This window comes from Dipodomys merriami, unplaced genomic scaffold (assembly GCF_024711535.1).
Source record: "Dipodomys merriami isolate MVZ:Mamm:240054 unplaced genomic scaffold, mDipMer1.0.p SCAF_56, whole genome shotgun sequence".
NCBI lineage: Eukaryota > Metazoa > Chordata > Mammalia > Rodentia > Heteromyidae > Dipodomys > Dipodomys merriami.
In genome coordinates this window covers 5174417-5198446 of record NW_027206135.1, presented here as the reverse complement: position 1 = coordinate 5198446, position 24030 = coordinate 5174417, and the positions used below count along the sequence as shown (strand labels likewise).

General features: G+C 38.4%; 1 protein-coding gene and 1 pseudogene across 6 annotated transcripts in view; one reads left to right on the top strand and one right to left on the bottom strand.

The window, feature by feature from the left end:
• Nucleotides 1–24030, top strand: part of LOC138812193 (carboxyl-terminal PDZ ligand of neuronal nitric oxide synthase protein) — a 342407-nt gene that overhangs the window by 268905 nt on the left and 49472 nt on the right. For all 6 annotated transcript variants that reach the window (XM_070000193.1, XM_070000187.1, XM_070000188.1 and 3 more), the window contains exon 5: nt 6367–6475. In XM_070000193.1, coding sequence (XP_069856294.1) covers nt 6367–6475 — 109 coding nt within the window. The remainder of the gene's footprint in view (nt 1–6366; nt 6476–24030) is intronic.
• On the bottom strand, nt 15205–15720 carry LOC138812106 (protein tyrosine phosphatase type IVA 1 pseudogene; annotated as a pseudogene).

Genomic DNA, 24030 nt, shown 5'->3' with positions numbered 1-24030 from the left:
AAAAACTCAGTTCTCAGGCTTAGAAAATATTTATTCAAATATTCTTTCTGTAGTGTTTAGATCCCTTAATGAAAGTACATTCAGTTTGTATATTTTAAAGGAGTTATTGGCAAATTGGTATACATTCAAAAAGTGTTAACAATGAAGATATAATTTATGTTTTACTGAGAAAGTGACTCACCAAGCATTTTGCATCATGTTGAACACAGTGTGTGGGTTAACATTTAAAACAGCATTACGAAAAAGTCATTCCTATGCCTATTTTAGATGAGTAAATGGAGTTTCCACAGTAATTTGCCAGCTAGGAAGTAGCAAAACTAAGATTTGTACCTAAATTTTTTCTCACCCCAAAACTCTAAGAAATAAGGGATCTGGAAAATGGGAACTGTTTAAGAAATAGGAAGCATTTCTCTTAAAACAAAAACAAAAACAAAAAACAAAACTGGAAGTGTTGCTGTGGCTCAAGTGGTAGAGCACTAGCCTTGAGCTAAATATCTGAGGGACAGTGCCCAAGCACCGAGTTCAAGCCCCACGACCAGAAAAAATAAATAAACAAATAAAAAATAAAATAAACATGGTGGTTACTTCCACATATTTTGTGCCTTGCTATTTGGAAGAAGGTTTAGCTTTACTCTGTAAGGCTGAAAAGGAGAGAAATAGAGAAATAGTATGGAATATAAGAATGTCCATCATTAATTGTTTGCTATAGCCAGTCCCTCAGCATTCATTGATGCTTTAGATCTGGTGAGGTACACCAATATGCTATCCCATTTCACAGGTAAAGAATGAGGAGATCAAGGCAATGACTGGATTCTCACAGCTAGAAAGTAATAGAGCTTGGGATGAAATTTAAATCTGTCCCACCCCAGGGCCTATATATCCATTTTCTTCCAGTGAATTCCTGTGGGTATATTTCCAATCAATGTAAGGGAAATTATGGAAGGGATATGCCCTCCAGAGTGACAAACCCTGACCAACAAGGTTGCTCAAAGACTTCACAGGTCTTTTCTCTGTTTCTGTTTTTTGTCTGTGATCCAAAGGAAAATAAGAGTTTTCTGTAGATTAATAGTCTGCAAAGAGCAGCTTTGGCAGTGGGTCTGGTGATTCTTATCATTTTGTCAACCCAAACAAATCTAGTTTCTCCAAGATGTTTATTTTTCACTCATTTTGATATGTTTATGGCCATCAGAATTGGCAGAAGTTTATTGATGTGGTTTGTATAGCAAAACAATTCCATTAGTAATGAAAAAATTTTATTATGTGTATGTTTTGAAACAAAAGCAAGAAATCTTATGAAATTTAAGTAGAGAACAAAGCTTTATAAAACCTTAGGAACTGTATGAACTCTGGTCATCCTCTTTGTTATCCTATGCTTGAAAATTATGGTGAAAGTTAAGAAGCTAAACATAGTTGTTTTGTGGAAGTATGATCATAACTACAGTGGTCTTAAGGAAAGAGAAAGGTAAACCTTTCCATTCTCGATAGTGCTCACCTTCAAAATTCTTTTTTTATTTTATTTTATTTTTGCATTATCCTTAAGTAGTTGTATAAGTGAGTTCCCATTTAACAAAGCAGTTGTGAAAACAATATATCTTGATCAATGTCACCCCTTCCAAGGTTTACACTCATCCCTCCCTACTCATCCCCTCCCTCACTCTTCTTAATTCTGTAGGATATGCATTGGATTTTCCCCTTCATTTCCCCCTTCCCTTCTCCTCTTCATTCATCTACCCCTTTCCCCTAGACCCCATTGCACCCATTTTGAATACCTGCTTCCTCATATTTTTCTGGACTTTGATTTTGGCTTTCTAAGGAATTACACTATTTGACATCTCCCTTGAATCTACCATATTTTCACAGTTCTTAAGAAAACCAAGCAGTGGTGATAAGAGGTAATGTTCTTTGGATGTATTCAAAATCTGGAAGTATGGATATTAATATTTAATTAGTTGATATATTAATTTGTTGATGAACGAAGTCATATGGAAAAACTTTCTGCTTCTTGGTTGTATTAATGGAAACTTTCTAAGCTATTGGTGGCTTTTTGGCTGGCTAGAGGTTATTTACTTTTCATAGATTTCTGAACTCAGACATAGGAAGTTGAGCAGTCTCCAGAGTCCAAAAAGAGTGGCTGCTTCTGTGCATAGATTGTCATTGGATTTTTTAAAAGGTGCTTTGTGAAGGTCAAATTTAATCTTAGCTTACTGCTCTCCTTTTGTACCTTCCACATCTCTGTGTCTTGTTCGCATGCCAGATCATATTCATCTCTGCTAACCAGCTTTAAATATAGTTCTCTGTCTCTAGGGTACTACATAATGAATTAAAAACTCAAAATCAAAGGAGTCTTATGTGATGCATCTGAACTAACTGGACCAGAGTTCCTGGAGTGAGAGTAGAGATTGGGGATGAGTTGCTAGGCAGACTACATTATGAGTATTTGTTCATGACAGTGGATATGCCTTTTTCCTTCCTAAGCAAGATATACTTACCTACCATATCTCACAGTGATGTGCTGGCACTTGGGATGCTAAGAAGCAACTTTATTGAGAAGGTTCCTACACTGACTGGTCAGGGCCACAGCACAGGCTCAGGAGCTGACACTGCAACCTTGAGCAGCCCCCATTGTTTGGTTTTTAAATGCAAAATCCATGAGGTTGAGCCTGGTCATGAGCAGGTAACCAATGGTATCTTAACACACAAAGGATTGTACAGTCATGCCACACTACACACAGGTGGCCAATAGGCGGAATTTACTGTAAGTATGTGCAAAAGGCAGGTTTTACCATAAGCAGGTGGTGTTGCCAGTTGGAGCTAGATTGCAACCTGTTTTATGGATCAGTCTTTAACTCAAAATCAGGGGTGGGTTAGGTTGTTAAGGGAAGGGGGACCAGATGCATTTTTTTTTTCATTCTGGGAACTAGGCCTATCAAGTCTAAAATCCCTAAAACAAAGGCAAAGCTCAAAATGGAATCATACCAGCTGTGGCCCCATCTCAGGGTCCACTTACTTCATCTGAGCCAAGTATTGCAGTATGTCCATAGCAGTTTCAAAGGCCGGAAGATATATGTAGCTAGTTCTGAAAGTTTGTGTAGGTCAGAATTCTGGTGACATGAGGATTCATTCCTTCATATTCAGGAATTTGAACTTCAACCTGAAGGCAGTAGGAAGCCTTTGGAAGTTTCAAGAGAAAAATAATGGGATGTAGAATACCTTTTTAAAAAAGCATCCCTTTGGGTTTTTTCTTTGTCGCTGTTTTTTTTTTTTTAATGTACTATGTGATTTTTTTGTTTCTTTTGTATGTTCTTCCCCCCTTCCCCCATGGTATAAACTCTGTTTTCACTGTATTTGACTCCAGTGCCCTGCATTTTATATATACATTTTTCTAATTTGGGGAGGGGAAGGGAAATAACAAAATGCTGAAACAAGGATACAGTTTGTCCCATTGTAACAATGAGATGTACAAGACACTATGTTGAAAACAAACTTTACAGCTTTGGGGGTGGGAAGGGAGGGGTTGGAGAGATGGGGAAGGAAAGAATGGTAGGGGAAAAACAAAGGAGGGGGTAACAATGCTCTATATTACCATACTCATGTAACTGCAAACCTTCTGTATAGTATCTTTACAATAAAAATATATATTCCTTTGCCAGCAATGTGGAGAATGGGTCAGGGTTAGTGTGCTAGGAAGCAGAAAGTCAGGCATACAGAGGATATTGCAAAAGTCTAGTTTAAAAAATGAAAACAAAAGTAGTGCCCATGGAGTTGAAAACACAAATCACGGACATAGCAGGGAATTCCCCTGCTGGGATGCAGTCATTAGTGACCTTCTAGGAAAAGTGGAATAAGGAACCAAGGGAGTCACCTAGATTTCTGACTTGAATGGATTCAGTGTTTCATTATTAAGATAGAGCACTGGAGTGTGACCATGTTTGTTTGGCAAATTTGGGGGATTATGGTGAATTCAGGTAGGGACCTGATAAATTTGAGAAGTTTCAAAGATATTCCAGAGGGGATGTCTGATAGGAAGGGTTGGGAGGAATGGCCAACCGTTCAAACAGGAAATGCTGAGGTGCCATTGCTGACTTGTCCCTTTGATAAGAAGGTAGTTTGGCATTATTACAAACACCAGGGACTCTGTGGCCTTCTTGATTCTTGATTATTATGGTAAAAGTTGAGAAAAGTGACTAAGCCACTTTGGGGAAACAAGATTAGAACCTGAAATAACTTCTTTCAAAGTTTAGCAAAGAACCTGTGATCCTTAACATGAACTTGAGTTTCTGTCCAGTGCTTTTCTTCTTTTGAATGTCCCTCCCAGGCTTCTGGGGAAAATCTCAGCTACTGGACTATTTACAAACTGCATCAATAAAGAGAAGTAAAATGGCACTTTATTAAATACTTTATCTTCACAATAACCCTGCAAGTGTTTCTGTTAATAGGTCCTGCTTTATAGATAGCACAACTGAGCATCTTGATGGTTTGCCTTGTATATACTAAGTAGTAAAATTATAAAGACTTTAAAGCACCAAATCCCATTCTTTTTCTCCTATAAAACACTGACATTTAAAAACCAAAACCAAAATAAACAACAACAACAACAACAACAACAACAAAACAGGCCAGTTAAACCCTTGGGTAAAAGTCATCAATATTTTCATTGAGGAAAAATACTTTCTGGATAGGATGTGACCCCAATGATGTTCATCTTTGAGTCACCCAAAACTTAATTCTACTGGCCATTTTCTTCATCTTCCTGCCTTTACCTCACATCCAACAGTATTCAGACCTGGTGGTTCTGATGATACCCTATCCTAGGCCTACTTAAGATTTTCCACTAGGACACTTTGCTTATAATTTTTCTTTTTCTTCTGCCTCTACCCTTGTTCCTACCTTCTTCAATTCAAATTAATCAGAGGATACTCTAGTTCTAAGGAAGCACAAAGAAGTCAGTCCTCTGTTCAGAAGTCTCCAAAGGCTTCTCAATTCACAGAATATAAACTGTGACTGTCAATGTCTTCTGTGTTCTCGTGGATGATAGTTTCTGTGACCCTGTTATGATTATACTCATTCCTCTTGACTCATACTTGACATTTCACATGTTCTTTTTAGTACTTTCTGCACATCACAGAGCTTTAATCTTTCTGTTCTCTCTTCCTGCAGTATCTTTGTTCCTGTGACTTGTTCCCTTACATTCTTAGGTCTCTGCATGACTATAAGATGATGTCTGTAACAGCATCCTCTATCATGACCTTTCCCTATTCTGCCTAATGGTTCTTGAGAGCATTTTTTTATTTGCATAATTACACTTATGTGTAAGCTGCTGAGAAAACCCCATTCATCCTCTCAAAGCACTAACTGATTCAAGAAATGAATCTGTGGAAGCCATAGTCCTGTCAGAGGGGCAGATAGAGCTATAATCACCTACAAAAATGCAAAGGAAGCCAGGTTCTGGTGGCTTACACCTGTAATCCTAGCTACTCAGGAGGCTGAGAGCTGAGGATCACAGTTCAAAGCCAGCCTGGGCAGGAAAGTCTGTGAGGCTCTTAGCTCCAATAAACCACTAAAAACCCAGAAGTATCTCTGTGGCTCAAGCAGTAGCACACTTGCCTTGAGCTGAAGAGTGCAGGGACAGTGCCCAAGCCCAGAGTTCAAGTCCCACGACCAACTGGAAAAAAAAAAGAATGCAAAGGAGCTGGGTGGCTCATGTCTGTGACTCACACCAGTAATCCTAGCTACTCAGGAGGCTGAGATCTGAGGACTGCGGTTCAAAGCCAGCCCAGGCAGAAAAGTTTGTGAGACTTATCTCCAGTTAACCACCAGAAAAACAGAAGTGGGCTGTAGCTCAAGTGGTAGAGAGCTCACCTTGAGCTGAAGAATTCAGGGACAACACTTAGGTCAAGAGTTCAAGCCCCACCACCAACAAAAACAAACAAACAAAAAAAGAATGCAAAGGAGTGTTTTAGTTTCCCAGCATGGTTTGCATTTGTGGATAACAGTGAAGAGGCATTAGGAAACGTATACACATTTCTCTGGGAAGATGCAGATTTGTTTCTCTGATAAGGATAACAACAATCTTTCCTTCTCATATAGAAGTTACCAGGTCAGGTTTGCCACCTCAGGAGATAGCTCCTAATAGTATAGGTTCTATATTTAACCCAGGCTTCTCTCACATTTGGCATCACTCATATGAACAGCTGAATTTAGGGAACTTATTGAAAAGTTGTCTTGCAGTGTGGAGTTCTGATCCCATAGGAAGAAGACTTTCTTTAGTAATTTAACTTTAGTGAGCTCTGTCTTCTGCCTGTTCTTCCTATGGAAGATTTGAATCTACTGCCATTTTCAGTATATTTTTTGTTGCTTTTCCCCTAGGATCTTCTATGTCTCTCACGATTCCCAAGACTTGAAGATCTTCAGCTATATTGCTCGAGATGGTGCCAGCAACATTTTCAGGTGTAATGTCTTCAAATCCAAAAAGAAGGTAAAGGAACAGTCATTGTTCATGTATTATTTTCCTCTGATGAACCTTAGGTAAACCCAACAATGACCCATCTCCCCATTGAAGATTTGGAGGTGGCTGTTTTAATGCCAAACATGGGAGACTATCTTTCTAGTCTGTCACTGCTACTATGTAATACAATTTTCTTTTAGTTTTCATCTGAATTTTATACTGTACATATGTACAGTTGGAGAAGGATTAACTATGGATATATAATGTAAAAGAGGAGCACATAGACAGCACTAGGAATTTTTCTCACCTTTGCATGGGCTAGAAAAGATGTATTGCTGTTTTCCAAGGTGACCCATCATCTAAGTCCAAGCAGTAGGATAGTGATTGTCCTGTGTAATGATTTAAGGATGACAAACCTTGAGACTTGAGTAAATGCAACTTTTGCAGTTGTGCAGCAGTATTCTTCCTTGCTATCACTCCTTGCCTAATGCTTTAAATTGGACCCTGGGATACCTTCCAGGAGTTAAGAAACCTAGAATTTAGTCCCATCTTCCTTGTATATAAGGAGGAACAAAGTCAAAATTAGCACTTCCTAAAATATATTCTATAAAACATCATCCAAAACATTTCCTTTTTTTTTTTTTTTTTTTGGTTGGATGTGGGGCTTGAACTCTGGGCTTGGGCACTGTCCTTATACTCTTCAGCTCAAGGCGAATGCTCCACTGCTTGAGCCACAGTGCCACTTCCAGTTTTCTAGTGGTTTATTGGAGATAAGAGTCTCACAGACTTTCCTGCCCAGTCTGTCTTTGAACCTCAATCCTTAGATCTCAGCCTCCTGAGTAGCTAGGATTACAGGCATGAGTTATGGGCGCCCAGCTTAAAACATTTCATTAAAGAGAAAAAAGCTTCCCTATTTAAGGTGTTGAGAAGGCTTGAAGTTAAAATCTCTTTAGCCCAGCATTTTGTTAAACTAACATGGCCATGGGGCTATTTTTTAATGTTTTTTATTGTAAAAATAGTGTATGGAGGGGTTACAGTTACATGAGCAAGGTAATGAGTATATTTCCTATCAAGCATTGTTGCCTCTTCCTTTAGTTTTTCCCCTACCATCCCTTCCCTCCCACCTCCACAACTACACTCCCACATACCTCCCTCCCCCACCTAAATTGTGAAGTTTGTTTTTCAGAATAGTGTATTGTACATCTCGTTGTTATAATGGGTCAACCTGTGTCCCTATTTAAACATTTTGTTTTTTCCTTCCCCTCCCCAAATTAGAAAAGTGTATATACAAGATGCAGGGTACTGACATCAAATATAGTGAAAACAGGGGTTATACTGTAAAGGAGGAACATACAAAGCAACAAAAAAATCACATAGTACATTATAAATACGTTAGAAACAATAGCAAGAAAGAAAAACCCACTTGTGTCCCTATCTTGGGTTCATTTCGCTTAACATCATCTTACCTGGTCATATGTACATAGCTTTTGACCTTTTCTGCTTGTCCCAGACAAATAAGGGAAACCACAGGACCTATTTCACTTAATATAATTTTTTCCAAGTCTTTCCATTTTCTAACAAATGGGGTGATGTCATTCTTTCTGATGGAAGCATAGAATTCCATTGTGTGTATGTATGTATGTATTTATCGTAGATACATACATACATACATACACACAATGGAATTCTATAGATAGATAAATAGACAAGATAGACTAGATAGATAGATAGATAGATAGATAGATAGATAGATAGATAGATAGATAGATAGACAGATAGATCACATTTTCTTGATCCATTCATCTTCTGAGGGGCATCTGGGTTGGTTCCATATCTTAGCTATGGTAAATAATGCTACAATAAACATAGTTGTGCTGGTGGCTTTAGTGTGGTCTTGTTTGTGATTATTTGTGTAAATGCCCAAAAGTGGGATTGCTGGTTCATAGGGGAGCTCTATGTGGAGTCTTTTCAGGAAGGGCCATTTTTTAAAATGTACTATATGTTAATATTGTTCTATAGATGAGATTTTTCGAAAGCACTGTATTGATAAACCTATGAACCCTTACAGATCTACTGTTCTAGAGACAAACCATGAAGCATGGCTTGCTGTGAGGCCTTCTAACCCACTTCCTGAATATTCCACCTTTGAATCTTTGTGATATCTTTTATGCTTTAAAACAGTTTTAATACATTTATAACTACCTTGTCATTTTAGGGATATAAGAATAATACATGACAGGGTCAAGATTTACTAAAGCAAATGCTCTTTGCTGGGTACCGGTGGCTTATGCCCATAATCCTAGCTACTCAGGAGATCTGAGGACTGTGATTCAAAGCCATCTCCAATAAACTGCTCAGAAAACTGGAAGTGGCACTGTGGATGAAGGGGTGGAGTTCTCCCCTTGAGCTGAAGAGCTTAGGGATAGCACCCAGGCGGAGTTCAAGCCCCAGGACTGACCAAAAAAAAAAAAAGCTCTTTGACCTATAATGAGGTTATTTATATCCCAGTAAATCTAATTGAAATTGAAAATTTTCAAAGTGGAAAAGACACAACATAGCAAACATTGTAGCTTAGCAACACAGTATACTCTAGAGTTTGGTTGTTTCCCTCCTGATTGTATGGATGTCTTGGAGCTTTGTTTTGCTGCCTCTGCCCAGCATTGTAAATATATCATGCTGCATATCAGTAGCCCAGAAAAAGATCAAAAGCTTAAATTCAAACTATAGTTCCTATATGTTTCTAGCTTTCACAACATTGTAAAGAAATTAAGTTGAAGCCAGTGCTGTTAATTCATGCTTGTAATCCTAGCTACTCAGGAGGCTGAGATCTGAGGATTACAGTTCAATGACAGCCAAGGCAGGAATTATCTCTAATTAACTATCAAAAAGCTGGAAGTGGAGCTGTGGCTCAAGTGGTAGAACACTAGCCTTGAGCACAAAACTCACAAACAGCACTCAGGCCTTGAGGTCAAGCCTTAGGACAGGCAGACACACAAAAAAAATTAAGTTGAACCATGCTATCTGGCTGTATGTTTATCCTGAGTATATTGAGATTCAGAGAGCTTCAGTGATTTGTCAAGTTCCCATGGCAAGATGATTGTTCATAACCAGGGAGACAAACAGAACAAAAGATTTCAGATTTAAAGAACTTTTTGCATGTCTTTTATTGTAGAAATACTGTACAGAGGGCTTACAGTTATGTGAATAAGGTAATGAGTACATTTCCTATCAAGGATTATTACCTCCTCCTTTGTTTTTCTCCTACCATCCCTTCCTTCCCCACTTCTCCAACTCCCCCTACCTCCAAGTTGTAAAGTTTGTTTTCAACATGGTGTCTTGTACATCTCATTGTTATAATGGGTCAACCTGTATCCTTGTTTCAGTATTTTGTTATTTCCCTCCCCCCCCCCCAAATTAGAAAAATGTTTATACAAGATACAGGGCAATGACATCAAATACAGTGAAAATGGGTTATACTGTGGGGGGAAGAACATACAAAAGAAACAAAAAAATAATATAGTACATTATAAATACGTTCCAAACAATAGCAAGAAAGAAAAAAAAAACATTTGTGTCCCTATCTTGGGGTTCATTTCACTTCACAGAATCTTATATGGTCATAAGTCCATAGCTTTGACCTTTTCTGCTTGTCTTAGACTTATACTTGTTATAGAACAAAAGAATTTTGAGCAAGAAACCTAAGTAAAGGAGGCTATTATACTCTATTTGCCTTGTCATTGGGTCTAGTATAGGCAGTACAGGCATGGTAGGGGTGTCTTGCCAAAAACAGAGTATTAGAAAAATGCCCAAGTAGAACATAGTTTCTGTTGCCCAAGGAGAAGTCATCTAGTTCCAGATCACAACAGTTTGTTTTTGGTTTTGTTTTGTTTTATAGCTCTCAGAGATAATTCTGATCTGTCTTTTCTGTTTTCTCTATTCCTTTTGCCCTCTTCACCTACTGAGCCTGTGGCTCTTCACAGGGCTGGTTGTCAGGCCCTGTACTGGCTTGCTGCCATGCTGCTGAGGGAATTATTTCCAGAAAGGCTAGGGTTATGAGCTCTGGTGCTGCTGAACTATAGGTGGGAGGGCCAGTTTCCAAGCCAAGAAAGATAAATGAATTGTTCAGCAAAGGAAACAGAATTGGGGAGTGGTAGGGAACATGTCTCTGAGGTTTTGTACACAATCCTGGTTAGCCTCCAAATGTGGTGATTTATTTTTTATAAACTACTTCTGGTTTAAAGAGATAATAGCTTGGGAAAGAGTTTTAATTGGCAAATCATTGGCATATTTAAGAGGTTAGGATAAAAGAACTATAGAGCTCAAAGAAATGTGTTTTACAAGAGTATTTCTAGATTGTTAGAGGTCATAAGCCAGCAGACCTGGATGTTCTCCAGTCTTCATATTGATCATAGTGTAGGACAGCCTTGATTAAGTACCTTGCTATACTATGACTTTGGTCACTGCTGATTCACATCACTTTATGTCTCCCGTGTGTGTATGTACCCATTGCATGCATGTTCCTTGTGACAGAACTCTCACACAGATGTCATGCCTAGTTTATAATTCACCAGGAGGGAAGGACTGTCTCTTCTGCTCTTTAGAGTGCAAGTCAGATGCCTCAACCTTGCCATTGGAAGGTATACTTGCCCCCAACATGATTTTCTTCAGTACCTCTGGTTTCCTTCTAGTCACTCACATGTAAAACTAATAAGGTTTCTGTCTTGGGGATTGGGACCTTGATCTATTTTTTGAGTTGGACTTCTGAGAGAAGCTAGATAACAGAATGTTGCAGCACCTCAACATACTCTTTACTACTCTAGGTGACCCAAGCTGTGTAGTTTTATAAAGTCCAAGAATATCTACTGACCTGTTTTGGTTACTAGCTGTGTGCCTGAGACTTTCAAAATTTTCTGTATGACTGATTTGTTCTCCATCTAAACTTTTGAAGTAGAAACTGTTATGCTTCTCATTTTATAGATGAGAAAGTAGAGTCTTTTTTTGGAGTATAAACATGTATATACTACTTTATGTATTTTTTTAGAACTTAAAGGATGTTTAGTTTACATATAAAAGGAAAAAAATAAGTATTACTTACATTTCCACTTCTACTTTAAGTATTCTTATCAAATTACACTTCCTCAAACTCTAGTAGAAATCACTCTCACTTATGACCAGGGGCAGGGAACTTGCTACACCAACTTTAATGTTCTCTCTACTATCTTTAAAATGCCTGACATATAGTAGCAGATAAATAAAATGACAACTAAGCTACATCCCTAGAGACTACTACCAGCCAACTACACTTGTGGTTGGGCTGCTTCTGCGTGTGGAGCTATTAAGGTGGGAAGAGAAGAGCACTGCTCCAGGATAAATGAGTGCTAACAAGTGAAAGTTAGAGTGTACTGAAAAAAAAATGACATAGGTGCCATATTGCCCTTCACTGAAAGATCATCAAATTTTCCCCTCACATTTTTGTCACATTACTTATGTTAGCTACATTATGATTTCTACAGAAAAACCTAGGCAACTGGTCACTATTTACATTAGCCCACTAAAGGTATCCAAACCAAATCTTAGAATATTATCTGGTAACTAATACTTTACATTCTCTTTAAACATAAAAAATGTTTTGGGATGTATCATTAACCATATTTATAAGATACAAAATATTTGGATAAAAAGCAAGTCATGTTTGTACAATGTACAGATAGTTTATAAGGTGATTTTTAGCACCGTATTTACAATCATCACAGAAACTCAACTACACAGAAACTCAAGTATCTCTTCCAATAAGCACAATGCTGTTTATGGGCTGTGTGATAAATAACATAATATTTAGTATTAATTACACAAAAATATCTTCAAGAATATACTGAATTAAGAAAATAAATTTAAAGAACCACAGGCCAGTAGAGATCTATTCTTCGTTTTGCTCTGGCTAAATTTTTTTTTTATTGTGAAAATACCATACAGAGGGGTTACAATTACATGAGCAAGGCAATGAGTACATTTCTTATCAAGCATTGTAGCCTCCTCTTTTGTTTCCCCTTCCCATCCCTTCCCATCTCCCCATCTCCTCCCCCACACCCTTTCTGCTCCCCCACCCCTGCACCAAAGTTGTAAAGTTCACTTTTTGACATAATGTCTTGTACATCTCATTGTTGCAATGGGTCCACCTGTATCCCTATTTAAACAATTTATTTTTTTCCCTTCCCCTCCACAAATTATACCAACATCAAATACAGTGAAAACAGGGGTTATACTGTGGGGGAGGGACATACAAAACAACAAAGAAATATCTTATAAATATTTTAAGATGGAATATATTGAGTGTTATACTGGCAAAAGATGGAAGTACATTATGTTAAAGGGGGAATATCACTTTTAACTAAAATTTTATAACATTTATAACTGCTATTAAAAAGTAGACAAGATTCTTTTACATTAACATAAATAAAGTATTTCAGATTTAAAGAAGCTTAACACTTATCAATCAAGAGTGTAAAATGATCATTCAAATTATAAAGGCACTGCAAATATCAATTTACAAATGAAAAAACTGAATATTCAAGTTTAAATTGCAGCAAATCACTAATAATTGAACTGAGTTTTAAAAACCAAGGCCTTTTTGAACTGCAAGGTGTTTCTACTCAGTATACAGTAAATTTGTTCAAAATTTTATCTAGACCTTTTAAATAAGAGAAGATTCTAATGAGAGAGCTGAGTATTAGAAATGGTTCAGGATGCTAACAAACTATAAGCTTACTAAAAACCGCTGATTTCATTTTATCCTTCATTTACAAAACAAGTTAAGCAAAACAATCTCAGTGATGGTAAATGCATCTAATTATTTATTTAGACATATAAGGACTTACACTAAGTTTTTATAAGCTGGTGAACACTGACAAATTTTTTCTACCACAGAACTATAACCACACATTCCCAGATAGTATAAATATATGGTTGAGCTAACATTAATACACATCACCCCTTTATCAATTATGTAATAAGACAAATTATTGTAGTAGGAAGACCCCTACTCAGGCAGGCAAGCCCACCTAGTCATCTGCAGTGACAGAGCCCACCACAACAAAATTGTTAATAAAGAAGCAACTCTATTGAGAAAGTTCCTCCACTGACTAGCCAGGGCTGCAGTACAGGCTCAGGAGCTGATACTGTGACCGTGAGTGGCCCCCAGTCTTTAGTTTTTAAAGGCAAAATCCATGAGGTCAAGCCTGGTCATGCACAGGTGACCAGTGGGGTCATACCAGACCACACACAGGTGGCTAATAGGCGAATTTTACTGTAAGCATGTGCAAAAGGGAGGGTTTACTGTAAGCACGTGGTATCGCCAGTTGGAGCCATATTATAACTTATCTGTTTTATTGGTCAGTCCTTAACAGAACAATCAAGGTGGGTTAGGTTTTTAAGGGAGGGGGACCTAGAGGCATTCTTTCCATTCCAAGAACGGGGCTGGTTGGAACCAAGGTCTAGTTAATCTTGGTTAAAGGTTTTTTTTAAAATCCCTAAAACAAAAGCAAAGCCTGGAAAAAAGCTATACCAGCTCAAGTCTCCTCTCAGGACCTACTTCATTATGAAGTATCTAAATATTGTTACACAGCTCAAAAGGCTTATAAAAGATATCTGCTCAATTTCATTAGGAGAAACCCATTTTTTGTTTTTTGTTTGTTTGTTTGTTTTGCAAAAGAGGCTGGAAAGAAAAAGAGAAAAAAATCACACTTCAAACAAAAATAAGGTGGTAAACAACTTCTAAGTATGGAAAAAATATAATATCAGAAATTTTATGATTAAAAAATGTAGTTAAAACAAAGCATCTATACCTTTAAAAATATTTACTAACTTAAAGAGCATACTCCACATGCTCTGTACAAGACAAAGGCAACACTTTACTAAAAATATTTATTACATCCCTCTCATTCTTTTTTCAGGCCCTCCCTGTTAAGCTGCAACTCAGAGTGCCAACATTATATTAACTGTAAGGCTTTTTTGTCTGGAGACATTATTAAAGATGTGCTTCTGTAACAATGAAGACTTTCCAAATGGAGGTTTCTCATAACAGCATAAAGACATATAGAAGTGGCGCTGTAGCTCAAGTGGTAACATGTTAGCTTTGAGCTGAAGAGCTGAGGGACAGCGCTTAGGCCCAGAGTTCAAGCCCCCATGACTGACAAAAATAATAATAATAAAAAATATATATAGAAAGACACTAATCACCTTAAGACTTGGTAGAAAAAAAAATCAATGGTTATACAAATTTGATGTATGAATGTGGGAGATGTAACATAAATGAGTAGGCAAATAGCCAGAAGTCCTACAGTATTTGAAATGACTGAGGGAATAAAGCATATAGGTCTAGAGTTTCTGGAAATTCAGTTCTGAATGGTATTAAAAATATACAAGTATTGTGCTGGGTGTTTTGGCACCCAATCTTTCTAAATTTCTTATATATTGATAAAGATTTTAGCATGGGAATATAAAAATGTAACTCAATGATTTTATGAAAGGGCAATTAATATAAGTGATAAGCAGATTTTAAATGCTGAATGGCAAGAATTTTTTTTAGTAAGTGTTCAAATAGGTTAATCAAAACCCAAACAAAAATTGTGTCAAGCTTTCTAATATTCCTATGGAAGTTTCACTAGACTCATTCACCAAACCAATATTGTTAACTAATATGTATGACAAATTAGGTTCCACCTCAAGTTCCACTTCTAGGCAATGGCACCAGGCACCCAGTTTTATTGAATGCAACAGTTGTTTCTGTGACCGTTAGCATCTTTAAAGCATAGCCAAATTTTAGGTTAGTACTTTTCCAAATACAGAAGCTGCTTGCTGTTAAGGGCTCCACACCACTTTTGTCAGATGAACTGTACTGCATCTTCATATTTTATTCCACCTTCAATTCGTGCCAGGGCAACAGGAGCTCTCCCAAGGCCTACAACACAATTTGCAGAGTAATACAGCAACCAGGATCTTCACGAAATTTTATTTCTACAAGACTTAACCAGTCATCAACAGTCTGGTTAGAGGGTGGTGCACCATCATCAAAAGGCCAATCGAGAACGTGGATGCCTTCTTTCTCCACCAGAGTAGTGTTGTAAGTTGCTTCACATACTCTTATGATTGTGGTAACTCCATACTTCTTAAGTTCCTCAATAAATGTTTAAGGTTGCATTGATTGGATTGTATGTAATAAGGAATCTCATATTCTTGTATGTGACTTCCACAGGAGCAGAGCAGTTCATTTGAGCCATGTTAACTTACTTAAAACACTCAATATGGTTATGAAAGAATTTAAACAATCAAATAAAGAATGATGCAATATACTCCACTTAAAATTCTCAGTGTTTTATGAAATTTGGAGTAATGATAAATGAAATTAACCTTTTAATGGGAAGTAGCATCTCTTCATTCCAGTAATATTGAGGCAATAGAAAGCACTGAGGTTTACCCCATCCAGGTCAGAACTCATGGAAAATGTTCTGCAGATTGCAGTTCAACACTTCTGTGTCCAGGGCTTCTTGGTGGAGTAGTAATGGATTTCTACAATTCACATGTATGCATAGAGGTTGTGCTGTGCCAGGCAGTAATCTTCACTGCCTTTCAGACACTCCATAAATGTGTGACCAAGAACACCACAGAACTGAGGAACATGTCTACTCATTGAAGATTGTGACCTAATTATACAGTTGGTCCCAAGGCCTCAGTGACACAGGCAGCAGTGGCTGCCACAGGGCACCGTGTGGCTAGATCGTTGTGGAACAGCTGCTGTGATAGTGATGCAGGCGGCTGGGAGGCACCAGACTAACATGCAGTGAGCCTCTTTGCAGAGAGTGCAACGCTGAACCGGCCACATCCCCAGGAGCCAATGTGCGTGCCATGGCCAAGAAAGTGGAATCTTAACTTGCATAAGGACTCATAATAAAAAGTCAAAACTGAATCCAATAAGTCAGACTCTGGAGCTTGTACATTAACCATTGCATTTTATCATTGGCCAGGGCTCATTAGGCAGTTATATAACTAAGGGATAGCCTTATTTCCCAAGACCAAATTGTAACTGAATTCTAATGTAATCATTTCTTGGATTTGAAGGGCTCTTTCACTCTGACCCAAATCATTTAGACATAGATTTTCCTTTTTTCCCCCCATATGATACCCTTGTATGGACAACACTGACTGCATTTTAAAACCTTGTGAAAGAAAGGACCCAAGGTAGTAAATGACCCTGATCACACAGCATATCCATGCCACTGAAATTAGAACCAGGATGCTGCCTTTTAGTCCAAGGCTTTGAACTCTAAACCCTGTTACATGAAACAAAACACACAAGAGCCTCGCTGGACCTGAGTTTCTCCAGCCATCAAATAAGGTGAAAAGCATCTTAGGAATTCAGATTGTTGTATGTGAGTCAATCTGATTTTTAAGAGCAAATTCTGTATGCCTAGGAAGGTTAACCAGCATTGTAGTAGAGAGGGCCTAGCATTCTTCAGACTAAATGCTAGCAAAGAAGCTGACAGCATTACTGGGTACTCTTCTAGTGATATAGGCATTTCTTGTTTTACTTTCTTGGGGATAGAATAATAGTGTTCATTTGCAAGGCCGTTTGCCTCTTGAGGAGCCTCTTGCTTGGCTTCACCGGCCTGCCATTTCCTCCCAGCACCAGGAGGATATGGCTATCTGCCCTGATGAAGAATGACTCGGCCTATTAGGGCATCACTGCAGGAGGTGTCAGCGATTAGCAGGAGCAGCAGGAAGTTCTCTTATCTTCAAGGACTGCTCCTTGACATTATTTTCCCTGTAATCATAACACAATTGGTTTGGATTAGGAGGAGTTATTACCTCCTGTAATGCTCTCAGCAAACTGAGGGCCACAGCTGTGAAGTGTAACTTTAGACTTTGCCGTGGAATTTGACTGATGATGAAAGTCTCTTTTGCTAACCAATCAATCAAAATATTCCTGGTTGAATGTAAGACATAAAGGAGAGGTAGGTTCTAAATTTAAGGCAAGAGACTTCCTTTTTTCATATACCTGAACTATTCTGGTAGAGTTAGATTGGGAATTCAACATAATAGAACATAGATCTATAGATTGAGGGTATACATGGTAGAACACTTTGCCTAGGATGTGTTCAGTCTTAGGGTCAAGGACCAGCACTGAAAACAAATCTACTGGTCTCTTGCATTGTGGATGGAGAATCTAGTACCTGGGAAGGTGAGTCAGTTTGTCCATATTCACCCAACTGGTTACTCAGTCTTTTTTCTCTATGTCACCATGTTTCATGGACTAGTAGAGTACAGGAAGAAAAAAAAATACACAGAGGTCAATTGTAATCTTTGTGATGTACTATTTCCTGCCAGTGTTGGAAGTAATATCCACCTTGAAACTAGCTTTCCAGGTGCTGAGTGTAAGGTATATTAAGTAGGTAGGTTTCATCACCTCAAGACTTATCTAGGCCAGGGACAGGAAGAGGTCTGGCCACATTGTATCTGGATGTGACCTCAGGGCCTGGGACCCTCCTATGGTCAGATGGAGGTGTGACCTGAGGTATAACCAAGGATGTAACCAAGCAAGAGGAGGAGGGGACTGCTTCCAGTTTTGCCAATTATCTAGGTAACACAGATACTGGGCAGAAACTTAGCCAAGAAGTAGGGAGGTGTCTGCACAGGACCTGCATGGCCCAGGGCAGGGCAGACCGTACACTGAGTAATATTCTGTTGACTTACATACTTACTCCATTAAATGACAAGATGAATTCATTAAAAACTTATTGAAGAAAACCTTACCTCATTTCACAGCCTTAGTACCCTGCCTAGATATAAATGTATTTTCATAATGCATTGAAAATTCTATACACTGTAATCATTTGATTCATTTCAACTATCTTTCCTAAGCTTCCTTACAAAAAGCTTATTAAAGAAACATGACAGTTGTACAGTTCGTTTTCAACATAGTGTCTTGTACATCTCATTGTTACAATAGGTCAACCTGTATCCCTATTTAAGCATTTTGTTTTTTCCCTTCCTCTCCCCAAATTACAAAAATGTATATACAAGATGCAGGGCACCAACATCAAATACAGTGAAAATAGGGGTTATATTGTGTGGGAGGAACATACCAAAGAAACAAAAAAATCACATAGTACATTATAAATACGTTAAAAACCATAGCAATAAAGAAAAAACCATTTGTGTCCCTATCTTGGGGTTCATTTCACTTAGCATCATCTTATATGGTTATATGTACATAGCTTTTGAACTTTTCTGCTTGTCCTAAACTTATACTAGTTATTGCCAATAAGGGAAACCATAGGACCTATGTTTCTTTGAGTCTGGCTTACTTCACTTAATATAATTTTTTCCAAGTCTTTCCATTTCCTAACAAATGGGGCGATGTCATTCTTTCTGATGGAGGCATTAGAACTTGGCGGGGGTGGGGGAGGAGGAGGAGAATGGAGGAGGAAGGGATGGTAGGGGAAAAACAAAGGAGGCAACCATGAGCGATGGGAAATGTACTTATTACCTTACTCATGTAACTGTAACTTCTCTGTACAGTATTTTTACAAAAAATATTTAAAAAAAGAAACACAACATTCCAATTTATTTTTGTTGAGATTCTCCTAGTTAAGTTAAAGATAAGAGTCTTCTCTTATTGTTGTGACACATGAGACAAATTCTAAATCTATAGGCTGTTCTACACTTGGCTTCATGGAAGGCAGTTCTCTAAAGTTCAGAAGCACTTCAGAGAGGAAGAAGGAGAGAGAGAGAGAGATCTTGTGCCCAGAATATGGGATCAGGGAAGAGACAGAAGCTGGTAGTCCAGATAAGAAGTTAATTTGTTAGAAGTGAATCCCTTCTCTTTTTTTTTTCTCATTGTCATCATTATCTTCATCATTTCCATGTGTTCCTTGCATCCTGTGCTTTATTATTTGTTTATATATGCACCTATTTTTTTTATCATGCTAGTACTGGGGCTTGAACTTAGGTCTTGAGTACTTGCTGTCCCTTAGCTATTTCACTGAAGGTTGCAATTCCACCACTTGAATCACACCTCCACTTTTTGTTTTCTGATGATTAATTGGAACTAAGAATATCATGACTTTCCTCCTTGGCTGGTTTTTGACTAAACTCAGATTTCAGCCTTCTGAATAGCTAAGATTACAGGCATGATCCACTAGTGCCTGGCAACATTCTGTACATGTATTCTCTGCTTTTTTCCTTATCTGATGACTCCTTTAATCATCTCCACAAGCTGTGAAATACAGAGAGCTTTTCCCAGGACAGTGAAATTCAGCTCATGATTATTTGGCTGGAATGTGGCTTTGTGGTAGAGTGCTGCTTGCCTAGCGTGCATGAAGCCCTGGGTTCAGTTCCTTAATACCACATAAGCAGAAAAAGCCGAAAGTGTTGCTGTGACTCAAGTGGTAGATAGCCAGCCTTGAGCAAAAGAAGCTCAGGCACAGCTCCTAGGCCCTGAGTTCAAGCCCCAGGACTGGCCAAAAAAAAAAGTGAATCACCAACTGGATAAGACTAGTGATAACCATTAAAAGGATTCTCAAGTTTCTGTGATCAATTAACAAGAGAGCCAGTTAGACTGAGAACAGGAAATATGACAGGCTGATTTTTCTGTAGCCTGGTAAAAAGTACACAAATCAGAATTTAGTTTTCATCTTCCTAAATCTACCACCTCAGGCTTTTTTTTTGCTTTTCAGTAGATAGCCACTGTCACTGAGAAGATAGTATTATTTTCATTGTTGCAACAATTTATCAAATAGTGACACCTGCTAAGTATCCAGCTGAAATTCATATTAGGTATACTCAAGAGAATAGCTGTTCATTGTATCATGACTTGCTTGACAGTTGTCCAAGGAATGGGACAGAGGGGCATAATATCAATATGAGTCATGAGCTGCTTTAAAGCAACACTGTCTGTAATGAGGTTAAGTGGAGGAAAGTTCTAGCCAGATTCCTTTCCAGAACTGTTTTCATGAAAAATTGGCACTCCCAAGAGCTTCAGTGCTCTGTATCTGCAGCTGAGAGCTGCTCTGAGGTTAGATATTTTTTCAAGCTTTGAAAGCTTCAAAGCAACTATATCCATCCTAATCCTGATAACTCAGAGCCCACACATGATTTGAGCTGCTCATTGAAATTGGCTTTTGGACAAGAAGATTTGATCCATGTGTCACAGCACTTTCACGGGCTTATATAAAACTAAGCTGGATTTGTACAGAAATCATGGCAGTATAATGATGCTTTTTCAAAATCTAGTGAATTCCAGACAGTGACCAGTTCTTAAAGCTTCTTCCTTATATTTTACTTGCTGACTACTGTGCTTTGTGCCAGGCTACTTCCATCTTTAAACCTCCTTTTTTATTTCCAAAGATCTGTGTGTGCTCAGAAGATGGGAGATTCAAAGAGCATGTATACATAGCAATTTCTAGAAAGAGTTCTCTTTGATCCTTCTCTTTTCTCCCTCTGAGGTTCAGACATGGCTTATTAACTCCCAGCATGTGTGGATCTTAAATTCCAGGACAGCCAACAGGACCAGCTCTCTCACCTACAAGGCCAGAAGGGAGGATACCAAGTGGGGTAGGCAGGTGGGAGCCTACAGTTCCATGCAGAGAGCAGCTGGTTAACAGCATCAGCCTCTGCTAGGTGGAATTTGCTTCTTTTGGCCACCTTCCAATGATTGTTTTCTTAGCAAGGTCCTTACAGAGATGCCTCTAAAAGGGCTTTTCACTGGAAAGCCTAAAAGGTCAAAGGTCAATTGTACTCATATAGCCATTTATCAGTAATTAGGGCTGACCCCTAGAGTGGTAAATTGGAAAGCCAGTTCTTTCACGTGTATGCGATCATTCTGTGAAGCAGATGGTATGATTATGTACCAAGTTACTTATTCAAGTGTGGAGGGCTTCTAAAATCTGCCACAATGTCCCTTTACTTTAAATGGAAACATTGCCTTCATATCAAAGAGGAATCAAAGATGAAACTATTTGGCATGAATGTGTGAATATAAGTCTTATTCACCAATTTCTTCCTACATGGAAACCATTATACCAGCTCAGACTCACGAGGGCTTTGACCCAGGATTTCCCTTCTAAAACTAAGGAGGAGGTAGACAGTGACAGTAGTCCTTTTGAGAACAACAGGCTGATGGAAGACATGATTTCCTTAACACTTTTATGTTTCTATTATTACTGAAACAGGATCTGTATTCTGGAAATGATACAGATAAGAAAAGACAAACTCAAGCCTATCAGGTTTTTATTGAGAATAAAACATATGGGTTAATTTAGATAAGATATGAAAGTATTAGAATACAGCATATTTAGATCTCATATTTTCTTTCTAGATCCTAATATACAACTTCTGTGCCTCTTGTAAAGATGTCTAGAGAGCAAAAATCTGAAAAAAAGAGGAATAGGAAAGCTTCTGTATGACTGATAATATTGGGTATTGTTGATAGGCAGAGAAAGCTATGTCTAAAGGTTTGGTAAACTAGGAATTGCTGTAAAAGATTAAAACTATCGGGAGCCTAGTCTTCTCACAAAGGAAACGAGGAAAAGATGTGAGTAGCCATCTTTCAGATGATATGGTACCTTCTTTTCCACCTGAGAGTTAAGCTTCCTGGCTCAGGCTTCTAACAGGGGCAAAGTTTGGTGGTAAAGCAAGATGTAGAAATTTGGATTATGGTTGGCATCATGCCCACCAAATGATACTGTCTTGTATACTTTGCAAATGAGATTGGGAGGGTTCTTTTTGCTTTAGATTAATGCCTACCACATCTCAACTTTCTGAACAAACAGAAAAGTTATATCTTAGATGCTGCCAACCTATGGTATGAGAAGGGACTTAGCCTGCCCTTTGGACCCAAGAAGAGGGTAGGTATAGAGACAAACAGAGATTCTGATCCCACCACCAGGTGATGGGGGTCCAAAGAAGTAACCTGTTTTCTGTTTCACTGAAAGTTCTCATTACCCAGAAATGTCAAGATGCTTTAGGTGAGAAGTCCGTTAAGAACATCTGTCTTTCCAGAGAAATTGAAGGAAAAAGAAAAAAAGAAAAAAATTGAAGAATATCTCTATAGTTAGCATAATGGGCCAATGCCAGTGCCAGTTGCTTCAAGGTGTTGAAACATTCCAGAAAGAGTAGAAGCAGACTAAAATTTGAAATAGACATGTGGATGATGATTGACTTACTGCATTCTCCTGTTAACACAGATAATCTGTCTTGAAATAACAAAAGTAGCAAGTCCAGCAGAGTTGACTAGAGCAACCAGTCTACACATAGTATTCTGAAGTCCCAAAGGGTTCATGAGATAAGATGGCAAACAGGAGCAAATTGAATTTGGGTTAAGTGTAATCAAGCATTTACCTTCCATGAGGCCCCATAGACTTATGTAAACATTGGTTATTGCCTTGGTAATACAATACCAGCTGTCTAGTGCTGATGAAAAGCTCTACCTGACTGCTGATGTCACATCAGGGGCTTTGAATGCAATCAGTGTGCTGTAGGTTGTCACCAGAGCCACAGCTGACCTAAAGTCAGATTGTCTAAACCATGCTAATATTAGATTGAAATTGTAGGGTGACAGTCATAGTAAAATAAACTACAGTCTGGGATGGAGGGATATTTGAGAGTTGCTGTGACAAGAGAAGCAGAGTGCTCAACCTTTCCAGCCCAGGCTCTCAAACACTTCTGATTTCACATTTCTCTCATTTTGAAGGATGAAAGGTAACTAACTATCAAATGATAGTGATGCAACTTTGTGAGTAGCCTTGGAAGCCCCTTCTTTGCTTCCACCTCCTAACTTGCTGAGGTTGCTGAAGACTGTCCAGGCCAGCTTCTCTGTCCTTCCTTTCTCTCCTAGATAAATAATGGAATAGTACAGCCAGGGACAAGCTTTCTTCTTGGGCTCTTAAAGGAAGAGGTTAAATAACAGAACAAAAGTGAGGCTGTAGCCACAGAACAGTCTCAGGTGTACCATGTCTTAGAATAGGACTGGGGAACACTGGCCTTACACTTAGCTGGCTGCCAATGGTGTACCCAGCACATGGACAATATTCAGGTGGTTCTGTTGGGTGGTTCCAGGTCTCAAAGCACCTTAGCACTTTAGTTTGTGGGAGCTCCCAGAAAACTTGACATTTGAAACAACAGAAGGTCTGAATTCTTAGTTTGATAGATACACTGAATATTTGATCATGGTTGGCAAAAAAAGAAACAAAAGTCTTGAAGCATATTAACTATGTCTGTAGTTAACTATGTCTGTACATTGGTGGGAAAAATTGGGACTCAGTCCAGAACTGGCATATTTGCCATTGCTGCTATCTGTCTTTTCAGCTGATTGATTGTTTCAGAATTGTGGTAATAGCTTTTATTTTCTGAAGTATTTCAGGAATGGAAAGTGTTTTTGTATTCCTTATGAGTATGTGCACATATGAACAACCTTAGGTTGTTGGCTGCCTGGTTTTCTGACCAGATGCCCTGTACACATTCCTACCCATCTTGATCCTTCCTTTCTTTTTTGACGCAATTACTGGGTCTTAAACTCAGGGCTTTGTGTTCTC